The 13,232-nt window shown below is 37.9% G+C and overlaps 1 protein-coding gene across 15 annotated transcripts in view; it reads left to right on the top strand.

The window, feature by feature from the left end:
* The window catches only part of kaznb (kazrin, periplakin interacting protein b), a 325,903-nt gene that overhangs the window by 227,390 nt on the left and 85,281 nt on the right, over nt 1-13,232 (top strand). For all 15 annotated transcript variants that reach the window (XR_012386897.1, XR_012386896.1, XR_012386900.1 and 12 more), the window contains one exon: nt 8,764-8,871. Coding sequence is in view for 9 of the 15 variants with exons in the window: in XM_017358249.3 (XP_017213738.1) it covers nt 8,764-8,871 (108 nt within the window). In the remaining 6 variants the exon portion in view is untranslated. The remainder of the gene's footprint in view (nt 1-8,763; nt 8,872-13,232) is intronic.

Raw genomic sequence — 13,232 nt, 5'->3', positions numbered from 1 at the left:
CATTATTTTCATAACCTTTGACCTCTTGATAAAATGTTTCTATCTAGTATGAAGGAGGCTAGTTTATTGCTGCGCAGGGTTATTCGACCACACTAGACCCTATTGTTTCCCTTTAGTTGATATGTTTGTTATGTTTGGCTTCTAATATAGCACTAATGCAATAGGAAAGAGCAGAAAAATAGCTTTTAGCCTAACGATCTTGTATTCAAACAGAATTATAGCTAGGGTAAGCAGTCCTGATATTCAGAAATGTCTGGAGTGTGTGAAAGTTTAATGATAACGACTCTCTAAATTGTCCAAAGGCAACACAAGGATGGCACTTTGGTGGTGTAAAAGGGAAAAATGAGCCCTATAAAGCCTCGTTTTAAATAGTCCTTTTATTTGCTCTTTGCGACAGAAATATTTCAGAAATGAACTATCTCAGCAGGGTTGGGTGCCAAGTGCCTCCAATAGCTCCATTAAAAATCTCAAATGAGTCCATCCTGAGGGCTTTAGCAAGTTCAATCTGAGGGAAGCTGGAAATAGGGAAGACTGTACTATGCACATTTTCAATGTTTTGTATGAATGTCAACGAATACAAAGATGCGTGAAAAGGACAGTTTTTATAAATGACTTAAAACACTGAAGGGAAAAATGCATGCACAATGTAAGCTCACTGGCCACTTTATTAGGTACAGCCATCCAACTGCTCGTTAATGCAATTTTCTAATCAGCCTTACATTGATATAATAATACTGATATTTTCATGCACAACCATCTCTAGGGTTTACAGAGAAAGTCAGAGGGGAATGGCTAGACTGGTTCAAGCTGATAGAAAGACAACAGTTGCTCAAATAACCACACATTATAACTGAGATATGCAGAAAAGCATCTCTGAATGCACAACATGTTCAACCTTGAAGCGGGGGGGCTACAGCAGCAAAATACCAAACACTCCTGTCAGCTAAGAATAGGAAACTGAGGCTACAATTCGCACCGGCTCACCAAAATTGGACAATAAAAGACTGGAGAAACTTGCCTGGTCTGATGAGTCTCGATTTTTTTGCTGTGACATTTGGATGGTAGGGTCAGAATTTGGCATCAACAGCATGAAAGCATAGGCCCATCCTACCTAATCTCAACGGTTCAAGCTGCTAGTGGTGGTGTAATGGTGTGGGGGATATTTTTTTGGCACACTTTGGGCCCATTAGTACCAATTAAGCATCATGTCAATGCCAAAGCCTACCTGAGTATTGTTGCTGACCATGTCCGCCCCTTTATGACCACAGTGTACCCGTCTTCTAATGGCTACTTCTAGCAGGATAACGCGCCATGTCATCTCAGATGGTTTCTTGAACATGACAATGAGTTCACTGTACTCAAATGGCCTTCACAGTCACCAGATCTCAATTCAATAGAGTACCTTTGGCATGTGGTGGAACGGGAGATTCACATCATTATACCAACTGCATAATGCTCTCTTGTCAATATGGACAAAAATCTCAGGAATATTTAGAGTACCTTGTTGAATATAGGCCACGAAGGATTAAGGCAGTTCTGAAGGCAATAGGGGGTTCAACCTGGTGCTAATAAGGTGTATCGTGTACCTAATAAAGTGGTGAGTGTACTATATACAGTGCTTTACAAAATTATCAGACTAGAAAAGTTTTGTGTACATCTGCTTTTAATTTTTAATTTTTTTACATTTTTATTTTCTTACAAGAAATGCTGAAAAAAATAGATAAGCTTTTTATTATACTTGTATTCAGAAGCCCAATTACTGCTATTTACTCGCAGTTCTTAACATAAAAATGAGTGTTAATGGTTGAATGTTATGCTTGATTAATTTCTGTCTTCTGAGAGAAGTTTATTTGCCTAATAAATTCCAATTAAATTAAATATGTTAAACGATTTTTTGACAGCTTCCTAAAATGTTTGTGGGGTTCTTATTTTATATTATCAGGTGTTCTAATAAATGTAATCACTATATGTAGACATATTTTTTTTAATGTTTACTTAGGACAACGTATTGGAGTGTATGTGCAACCTGCTACAAACTTTATTTATTACACACTAAAAATGCTGGGTTGATTTAAGCCAAATTTGGGTAAAACATGGACAAACTGTACCATATCATAATTTTTACCAAACAATTGTTTTTGTCCATATTTCACCCATTTTCATACTCATAAAAAATGCCCTAGGGTATTAGTGCAACCTGCTACAATCCAGATTTCTTTTTGTTTACTTTTATTTTAGTGAGTGAGTGAGTGAGTGAGTGAGTGAGTGAGTGAGTGAGTGAGTGAGTGAGTGAGTGAGTGAGTGAGTGAGTGAGTGAGTGAGTGAGAGAGTGAGTGAGACTGTCAGTCAGTGATGGAGTGAGTGAGTGGGTGGGTGAGACAGTCAGTCAGTAAAAGATTGAGTGAATAAATAAGTGAGACAGTGAGTGAAAGGGTTAATGTGTAAATGAATTAGTGAGTGAGACAGTGAGTGAGTGAATGAGTGTGTGAGTGAAAGAAAGAGTGAGACGGTGCATGAGTGAGACGGTAAGAGTTAATGAATAAGTGAGATGGTGAGTGAGTGAATGAGTGAGTGAGTAAATGGGTGGGTGATATGGTGAGTGAGACAGTGAGCGAATGAGTGAGATGGTGAGTGAATGAGCCAGTGAGTGAGTGAATGAATGAGTGAGATGGTGGGATGGTGAGTGAGTCAGGAAGTGTGTAAGTGAGAGACTGTGAGTGACTAAATGAGCGAGATGGTGAATGATTGAGACAGTGAGTAAGTGACACAGCGAGTGAGTGGGTGGGTGAATGAATAAGTGAGACTGAGTGAATGAGTGAACAAGTGAGTGAATAAGTAAGTGACTGAGTAAATGAGACAGTGAGTGAGTGAGTGAGTGAGTAAAAGAGTGAGTGAGTGAGTAAGTGAGTGAGAGAGTGAGTGAGTGATTGAGTGTGCGAGTGAGCTGCTATGTTCGGCAGCTCTAAAATGTTGCTCAGACACAAACACAGAATAATTCAGCCAGACCGCAGCTCCATATGGCAGTTCAGTCAATACAGTTATATTATATACTAATTAAAGTGTATTAGGTTAGGGGTCAGTAAATCTCTCAATGCACCATGGCCCAGTCTTGTCTTTACTTTCTACTCAAACAGGTAGCTATTATGGTAATAACTGTTCATTCTCTTCATTTATTTAATAGCCTCAGTTCACCAAAAATGATTAAGGCTTGAATAATGTGCTTCACTTTAAAGCTGCATCTTATTATGTATAACTCATGGCACAAAGCATTATTTGATTTCCATTATTTGAACTTCAGTACAATACGTTTTTAAAAAATCCTATTTCATTGTCATCAATATGCATTAAATGGTTCATCAGGCCTGGTCATTCCATTAGTAACCCGGCAGAGTTCAAATTTGTGAAGAACCTTTTAGAGACGGGACATTTTCAGTTCATAATGAAGGTTTTCGGTCAATACCACATAACCAAAAGCGTCTGCAGAACTGGGGAGGCATAAAAAGCTGAAATTTGATTTCATTCATAGCCATTGACCCACTCCTGAAAATGATGTCATGACACAACGGGGATATTATTGACTCAGCCAGGCTGAAATCCTATTGCTTTATAGACCCCTCACGGCTACTGGGTTTCCACACATTCGGAAAAACGATTTCCATGATTCGTCCAGTTGTGTTAGTCTATGTTTTAAAAAGTCATTGTAGTCTGAAAGAATAATGTTTAACCAATGTAATATTCGAAAGGTTGACACGGAATTATTTTTAGGTACTTTTAAAAACTTTATCAATATCCATGGGTTTATAGACCTGTAGATCAGATTTTAAAATTCCCTTTTTCCCAGACAGGACACTTTTAGAAGTTTTCCTTAAAAAAATAATATTTGTGGTAAAAAAATAGAAAAGAAATAGTTAATTATTTTACTTTTAGATTAATATTTTCCCAACAAATTGTTAGGTTAGGTGCACTGTAAAAATCATTTGATCAATTAGTCATTTGTAACCCAGCTTACTGACTAAGTCACTAAAACTAATTATTCATTCATTCATTCATTCATTCATTCATTCATTCATTCATTCATTCATTCATTCATTCATTCATTCATTTTCTTTTCAGCTTAGTCCCTTCATTATTCAGGTGTTGCGACAGTGGAATGAACGGCCAACTTATCCAGCACATGTTTTAGGCAGCGGATGCCCTTACAGCTGCAACCCAACATGGGGAAACACCCACACGCTCTTGCACACACTCGCATACACTACGGCCAATTTAGCTTCATTCAATTCACCTGTACCACATGTCTTTGGACTGTGAGGGAAACTGGAGCACCTAGAGGAAACCAATGCCAACACGTGGAGAACATGCAAACTCCACACAGAAATGACGGGCCAGGGCTCAAGCCAGCGACCTTCTTGCTGTGAGGCGATTGTGCTCCCCACTGCGCAACCGTGCTGCCCTAAAACAAATTATAAAGAGTTTATTTTATATTCTAACATCTTATTTCATTACTGAGAAGAGAAATATTAAATAAAGTTCCTTTTATAAATCAGTATATACATAATGTTTAGATAGTGATAATATGATAATAAATCGAGAATAAAGTCAGTTTTGACGTGGTTGAGGTCGAAGGTGAGCTTTTTCAAACAAACAATCAAATTTCAAACAATCAAAATCGTTTTGTTTCAGTTACTGTCAAATAAATCCATAAGATTTCAGATTTTAAAGATAGGAAGCTGGCAACAAGTGAAAGAGTGAAACGAGAGAAGTGCTGAGTGGAATAGATAGAATCACCCAAGACATTCATTCATTCATTTTCTTTTCGGCTTGTAGTCCCTTTATTAATCAGGGGTCGCCACAGTGGAATGAACCTTCCCGCTGCAACCCAGCACTGGAAAACACCCATACACTCTTATTCACACTCATACACTATGGCCAATATAGCCTAACCAGTTCACCTATAATGCGTGTCTTTGGATTGTGGGGGAAACTGGAGCACACGGAGGAAACCTACGCGAACACAGGGAACTTGAACAGGGAAACACTACACAGTAATGCCAACTGACCCAGTCAAGGCTCAAACCATCGACCTTCTTGCTGTGAGGTGATCGTGCTACCCACTGAGCCACCATGGGCCACCATTCTTTATTCTTGCTGTTCATCTTTATTTCTCACTGGACGGGTTTTTTGTGTGTGTGTGGGTGGGTGTGTTTGTATTTCCCTTCATTAATTCTGCTACGAAATCCTGAACTGTCCCTGCCGTGGATGCTTTTTCGGTAGTCTGGACATGGCGAGCTGCCCTCTCTGAAAGATCTTACCTTGAAGTAAATTGATTTGTTGTTCACTGATCTGGTTGGACAAAACATTCTCGCACCTGCGCTGTGCTCATATTTTTGTTTTTATTTGTTGTTGGACTTTGCTCTATCTGGACTGATTTTTTTTATTTATTTTTCACATCGAATTGGAACAGAAAGAACTGAGTGTTGAACATGGAACTTGGACTCTGAACCACTACTTTTATTTTATTAAAAAAAAAAAATGTCACTATGCATACAAAACGTGATTTGTAGGGTTGAAACTGCCTGAGGTCTGAATTTACAATTTAAAGTGTTGGGGATTTCGGTTTATATTTTGTATTTTGTCCTTCTTTATTTTATCTTTTAACTTGCTCAAATAATATACTTACCTCATTTATCTTTAAGTCTGGATTATTCATCTATCTAACATCTGTTATTGTTTTTATACACTCTTGTGAGCAAACAAAAATCTTCTCATATTCAGTAAGGAGAAAATAGCAAATACTGTAAAAATCCACAGCAAGCACATCCTGAACGCATAGCTAAGGGTTACAAATGACAACATGTTTTAGTTCATTGTGACTTATTAAACTAAGTTAATCATGTTCTAACTTAATTTTTGAATTTTTATTCTAGCTTTTTATGTCATTTTAACATAATTTAAGTTCAATAAACTCATAAAGGTTCATTTGATTCAGCTTAAAAATTTAAGGCAACCAAGTTTTGTTTACAGTGTGATGTTAATTATTATTATTTTTATTATTATTATTATTATTGTTGTTGTTGTTGTTGTTGTTGTTGTTGTCGTTGTTGTTGTTGTTGGCATATTATTATTATACTTTTTATTAAAATTATTACAATTAATAAATTCATATATTTTATACATAATTTAAAATAATTGTATATATTATTGTTAATATTATTATATATTGGCAGAGTAATGTGTCGTTATATTGGAGGCGACAAACTTGGTTGGTAAAAAAGGTGCACAACCAACAGAATCGCTAAAATTTACTGAGTACAAACGTGAAAGCAAAAGATAGAAGCAGTGTACTGACACTGTGACACGTTACCTGATAGATTCAAAAGACAGAAGAGCCGATAGATTAAATAAATATCACCTTTAACAAGTGTAATAGTGATTGCTATAGTGATTGATAAACTTTCTGAAGTGCACTGCTCTCTGGGGTTTTGTGCTTAAAGCACCCCATACTCACCTCAGACGTGCACATATACTGCTGAAGTGCATGCCAGAGTGTGTGTATAGCCCCTTTCACACAGTGATACCGGTAAATATCCATAAAATTTCCGGAACGACTTTACAGGTATATTCAAAAAAACGCTGTTCACACAGGCGAGGACGTTACAGAATTTTTCTAGAAAAGACCGTTCACACATGCAATCCAAAATACTGGTAAATTCTAACATCATTCACCACAAATGAGCCTTAAACGGCTGCGCTTGTATTTGTAAACATTTGACTACATCACAAACTCTGTGGATGATCAGTATTGTGAACAACTTCGATGAAAACATATGGAGGATCACTTTCGCACATTTCGAGATATTCATAATATGTGCGTGTGCTGGCGCTCACAGGCTGTTTCACAGGCACACGCAAAGCTTGAAGGTAAACAAACAACGGATTATCATAAGCATCTTATCAATGATTATTTACACAGTTGGCATTAAGAAGAACATATAAACCTGATCTGACTAACTTCTAGCAACTTAATGCGTCTGGGAAAATGTTCAAAAGCTTTTATTCTCATAAACCGCGCGGACGTAAACGCATCTGACTGTTCTGATTGGCTAAAGCAGACGTCTCACGTCAGCACTTTCTAGATGTGCACGCGCTCTTTCCGGCAATCTTCCTTCTGCATTCACACAGCGCAGCATTCCGGCAAATTACCGGTAATGTTACAACATCTCTTTCCGGAAAATAGCCAGAACGAGTTTACCGGTATTTTCAAAAAGGACCTGGTCTGTGTGTGTGAAAGGGGCTTATGTGTGTGTAGTGTGGATGGAGATCTGTTCAGAAATGCTAAGTAAAACACAGTGTGGATGTGGATTGTTTTCATTCTAAAATGTCATTTTAAAACTAAGACGTATTAGTGTAAAGAGGGCCTACAGTTCGTGTGTATTTTTGGGAGTGGGTTGCTGCTGCGACAGGGTCAGGGCGGAGGATTACAATGCCAGCTAAGGATCGTGATGTCTATCGGCAATCAGTGATAGACGATGGCATCATCCATTGACCCAACTCTAAAATATATTTTTTCTTTTTATAAAAAAAAAATACTGATTTTACATTTCATTCTCTTCCAGAATTAAATGTAAACTTTCTCTTATTTAATGATTATTTTACCACCGTCTCTTTTTACTTATTTAATTACATTTTAATGTAGCATGTAAAAAGTGTCTTCTTAAGCACTGTGTGCCTTTTTAAAGACCCCTGCTCTGGTTATACAAAATACTACACAGAATGAGTTCCAGTATACAGAAAGGGCTAAAAAAAAAGAAAAAGTAAATCTGCAATGTCACATATCGGAGAGCAAAAGTTGCCACATTAGGATCTGTGTAAGTGTAAGCAGGTACAGAGAGAGTAAAGAAAAGGGCACTCGAAGAGACTTCAATTAGCGGCATCAGTTGAGCTGTGCAGTCGGCCGTGAAGCCTGAGCCATGAGAGAACAGCCAGTGCCGAGATGCTACCCGTTAAAGGATGAACGCCGTCTGACATAATGATGTGGAAAATGACAAGCACTTTTTCTTATCTCCTGTCAAAGCCTGGTGTAATTGACACACAATGCACACAATTCCTCACGGAAGTGACATAACGGTACGTTCAGGTGATCCAAAGGTGCGTTAGATGACAAAGGAGCCATTTATTTATGATGTTCACAGCATGGGCTGTTGAAAGATCGGCACGCCGCCCTTGTTCTGTCCTCACAGGTAGACAGGAATATCCCTCGTGGCTTCAGAGAAGCGTAAGATGGAGGCCAATGATTGATGGTGGTTGTAAATCTCGACGTTCTCTCGTCCTCATCAAAGCAACATTGTTAGCTTCTCTTGTCCCTTTCAAATCCAAGAGAAGAAAAATCATGATTCAGTGTGTTGTTCCCTGCACTGTACATGAAATTGCTACCTGTCACTTTCAATGCACATTGATTACGGCTATAGCGTGGGCCGCGGACGGAGGGTGATTATTCCTCTTTAAAAGGCATCGGGTGGATGTGGCGCTTCTGCGTGGTGCGTGTCACTGTTTCAGAGTTAATTACAGATGCGCAGTAATAGCTGTGAGATGCTCAGTGACTCACGAGTCCCTCCGACACAATCCACACGCCTCGCTCGTGGGTGGCCTGCACTTTGCCACCCTCGGCCACTTACTAAGGCGAAAATGTCAAAGCTCTCCGTTATCTGGGATCTGATGAATTGTGAACAGGTTTGAAGAAAAGCATCCTCTTTTGTCTTGCAGATCCGTCAGTCCACCACCGGCAGAAGACAGTGGTTTCTGATCTCACTTTCCAAACAGGCATGTCCAGCTTGATGGACTTCGGGACTCCAGATTCTACACTCGACAAAGGTAAGATTACTGAATATGATAAATAGGCTGTCGTTATATAATGTTGAAGCGTTTGAAATAATGAAATGATAGTTTGGGATGGCATGCTTTGTTGGCAGAAACGAGTATTTGTCTATAAATTGTAGTTATTGGCCTGAAAATGTTGTGTTAAGGTGTTTTCACACCTGCCTTAATTAGTTTGGTTAAATCAAGTTCGTTTTCCCTCTTCATGCGGTTCGTTTGGGCAGGTGTGAATGTAGCAATCGCACTCAAGTGCGTGCCAAAAGCAGACCAAAGAAGCATACTGAGACCTCCTTAAAGAGGAGCCCTGGAGCGGTTCATTTGTTGTGAGAACATGATCTGAACTGGAACAGACTTAACTGCACCTTTTTGGACTAATCCAGCTGCCGTAGTCCAATGCGCTGTGCATTATAAGATGTGGAGGAAAAATATTTGTTGACAACGCTTTACCAACAATTTTAAACAGTGAGAGAGGGAAAAACATTACCTGCTGGATCGTTGGTAATATTTCTGGAAGATGACCATATCGCAGTTTAGCTAAATTAATTCACGCCTCTTCCTGACGTGACTTGCGATGCACCTTTGCCGTTTGCAATGTATTAAAACATTGTTTTCCAGCCGCAGCCGTACTTCATTCTTGACATGTATAGTTTGCCTAAAGTTATGTATACAAACTATATAGTATACTATGACCAGGGATACAATCAGCCAGCGCTCGTCCCTCCATAATAAGCGACATTTTGTTTCTGCCGGTTTGTTTACTTGCGGGAGTTTGATTGGCATTTTCCTGCATGTAATTTCTGAAAGCAGTTTTAGGAAATGCTTTCAATAACATCTGGCCAATGAGTGTTGTGGATTTTGTCACATGGCTGCATTTTGGTTCTTTTTATCTGGTTCGGACCAAAGCAATCAGTGTGGTGTGAAAAGACCTAAAAATGGCAGAAAAATGCTACAATGTATCATTTATTGCCCTTGGTCTGGACCAAATGAACAGAACCACAGATGTGAAAGGACCCTTAATTAATGAATAGCTTGCAGGCTTCCCAAGCTTTTATGAACAGCAGATTCAAGGACTTTTTAAAGCACTATTTATTTTAAATCACGCTTGTAATTCATACCCAAGTGTCACAATCACCAGCAATCTAGACTATGCAGATCGCTGGAGATCTACACATCTGCCAGCACATGAACTACAACTACTATGATGCTGTGTGCCAATCAACATTGGCTACAGCTGACAGTAATCTGGACACTCACTCACACACAGCTGAAACTCATACTCAATGGTTACCTAAAAGATAAAAACACCTCTCATTTTCACACTCTTTGCTGAGTTTTGTAAGTTTTGTTTGCTGAGTCCTTGTTTTGCCTTGCTGTGTTTTTGATTCTTGCCTTGTTTATTGTTTTCTGTTGTTTTGCTACCTGTCCTGCACCTTTCCCGTTTTTCTGACTACGTTTTGAATTTTCTGCATGCTCCTGATTGTTCCTTTTTTGACCATTGCCTGCCTGACAATCTGTTTAATAAAACTGCACATGGATCCTCACCTCTGTTGTGCCTGACTCATTACACCAAGCATATGGTGCCATGATAGTCTATACTGCACCTAACATTTCATTTACACTTAATACTTATGTTAAAAATGTCAAACTAATCATTAAAACTTACCGTTTTAAACAGTCATGCGTAAAGAACTTTAATAAAATTTGTTGAATTCAATACTGCCAATTTTTAAATACAGAAAATTTAGAAATTTCAATCAAATGTGCAATATTTGTCAGTGTTAATGTAAAATATTTAAATTTACAATTTTTCATGTAAGAATTTCTCAGTTTAGAGCACAATTCTGGAAATAAAACCATAAACACATTTATTTTAAATTTAATTCAAGTTTAAAGTACTTTCAAGTAACTATGTTTGTTTTTAAGTACTTTCCAGGCCTTGAACCCATATGTCTGAAATTCATGTACTTTCAAGAAGCATGGGAACATTGAGCTTGCCATGACATATTGGCAGCGATATGGGTTTCTGTTGATATATGGTAGATATTGTCCTGAAAGGAAAATAGGTTACTGTATTAAAGCTGATAAGTAGATTATTTCTGCTGTTTGATCATGTGGTGGGTTTTGGAGGTGTCTTTCACATAAAACTTTGCAAGAGTTTATGCTTGGGGGGAAAGGTTTATGTTGGCAGTGAGGGTGAGTGGTATTACCAAAATTTTATTTCATTTTATGAGTAATTTTATTTCATGGTAGGTACCAATGTATTTGGCAATATACTCATTTAAATAGCTAAATCAACAAAAGGATTATAATAAATAAAATAAAAAAACTCAGAAATTAATGTATTCCCATTTTTTCGTTTATTTGGACCTAGTTAAATATAGTAGGGATGCACAAAAGAGTACACATTCACTGTTTCAAGACGGTAATACAAAACACAGGTAATCTTAATCACAGGTAAAAGTTCATCTCAGATTGCTAACTTAATCTTACTTGATCAGTCTCACAAACAGCTTCTTGCTCAGTCACACTGCAATTGAGTTAGCCACACCCACTTATATACATATACATGTTTAAATTAATGACAATATATCCCACCATATTGATATATACCATCCTACCGTCCCATCCTAGTTGGCAGTAAATGAGATTTCACTGTGGGGAAAAAGACTTCTGAATTGCTGAATTTGTAAATTATTTTTGAAAAACAATCTGTTTTGTTTACCTGTTGTTTTTGTAATCAGGCTCTGAAAATTCACACTAAAAAGTTGTATTTATCAGCCTACTACAGTATAAACTGTATGTAACTCGATTCAACTAATATTCATAAAAACCAAACTAATATGCATAAAAAATAGTAAACTTTGGCTCATAAGTCCACTAAGAAGGTGTAGTCATACTAGCAAAAATTGTAGCAACGTTTTACATGTAAAACCCAATCTCTTACTGAATTTTGGGATTGCTAAATTTTATTCTGATCAAGCAAACTCTGTGAGATTTTGAGGAGATTTTAGGTATTATGTGACATCATTGACGTTTACATACAAACGGCCACTTCAAAGTTGCTTATGTGCATTTAGTTAATTGCTAAAATCTTTTGTGCATCGTTGTTTCAGCAACTCATGTCTCTTAACTCAGTCAACATGTAACCCACTCTAAGCATACATGCTCTCACACAACATCTCCTCAACTGGTGCAATTTATCAACACTGCCTGTTTTCTGAGTAAAAAAGCTTGCATAGTCTGTAAACAACCCGAAAATAGACAAGGAGCATGGCAGAACGAGTAGAGGCCACTCTGAGTGGAAATGTAAATTTGTTCTCACCCAGCTAACAAAAATACACAACTGTTATGAAATTTAATCTGAGGGCCAAACTTTTGTTTTTCCAGCATAACTGGTTTACAGTACAATGTGGCGACTGGGAAAAAATGTGGTTGTGTTTTGACAACATCACGGATTGATAGTTGTGGGGTTGGTAGTATATTGGTATTCTTTATGTTTTTTAATGTATTTTTCTGTGGGTGTACATCAAGTAGTGATCTAATTTATTTTGTCATTTGCACATTGTTATTTAAAGGTTATTCCAGCCAGAAAGATTATACTTTCTTAAAAATGTATGTTTAAACATTAACAAAATTAACAGGGTAGCACAGTGGCTCAGTGGTTAGCACTGTCACCTCAAAGCAAGAAGTTTACAGGTCTGAGTCCAGGCTGGGTGAGTTGGTATACATGTGTGGAGTTTGCATGTTCTCCCCGTGATCACGTGGGTTTCCTCCGGGTGCTCCAGTTTTTCTCACAGTCCAAAGACATGTGGTATAGGTGAATTGGGTAGGCTAAATGATCTGTAGTGTATGTGTGTGAATGAGAGTGTATGCATATTTCCCAATGATGGGTTGCAGCTGGAAGGACATCTACTGGATAAGTTGGCGGTTCATTTCGCTGTGGCGACCCCAGATTAAAACTAATTATACGGACTAAGCCGAAAAGAAAATTAATGAATGAGTTTGCATGTTCTCCCTGTGTTTGTGTGGGTTTCCAACGGCTGCTCCGGTTTCCCCCACAGTCCAAGGTGTGCACTATGTGAATTGTTATGTGAATTGGATGAATTATATGGGCCATACTGTGTGAGTGCATGTGTGAATGTGAGAGTGTATGGATGTTTTCCAGTGCTGGGTTGCGGCCGAAAGGGCATCCGTTGCGTAAAACATATACTGTAATAGTTGACGGTTCAATCCGCTGTGGTGACCCCTAATAAATAAAGGACTGAGACGAAGGAAAATGAATGAATGAATTTAATGAATGAATGAATATTAACAAATAATATACATCATACTTACTGTAATCCTAATTCTAATTCATC

Source organism: Danio rerio, chromosome 11 (genome assembly GCF_049306965.1).
Source record: "Danio rerio strain Tuebingen ecotype United States chromosome 11, GRCz12tu, whole genome shotgun sequence".
Lineage (NCBI taxonomy): Eukaryota > Metazoa > Chordata > Actinopteri > Cypriniformes > Danionidae > Danio > Danio rerio.
The sequence above is the reverse complement of the archived record's forward strand: the minus strand, read 5'-3'. Positions and strand labels throughout refer to the sequence as shown.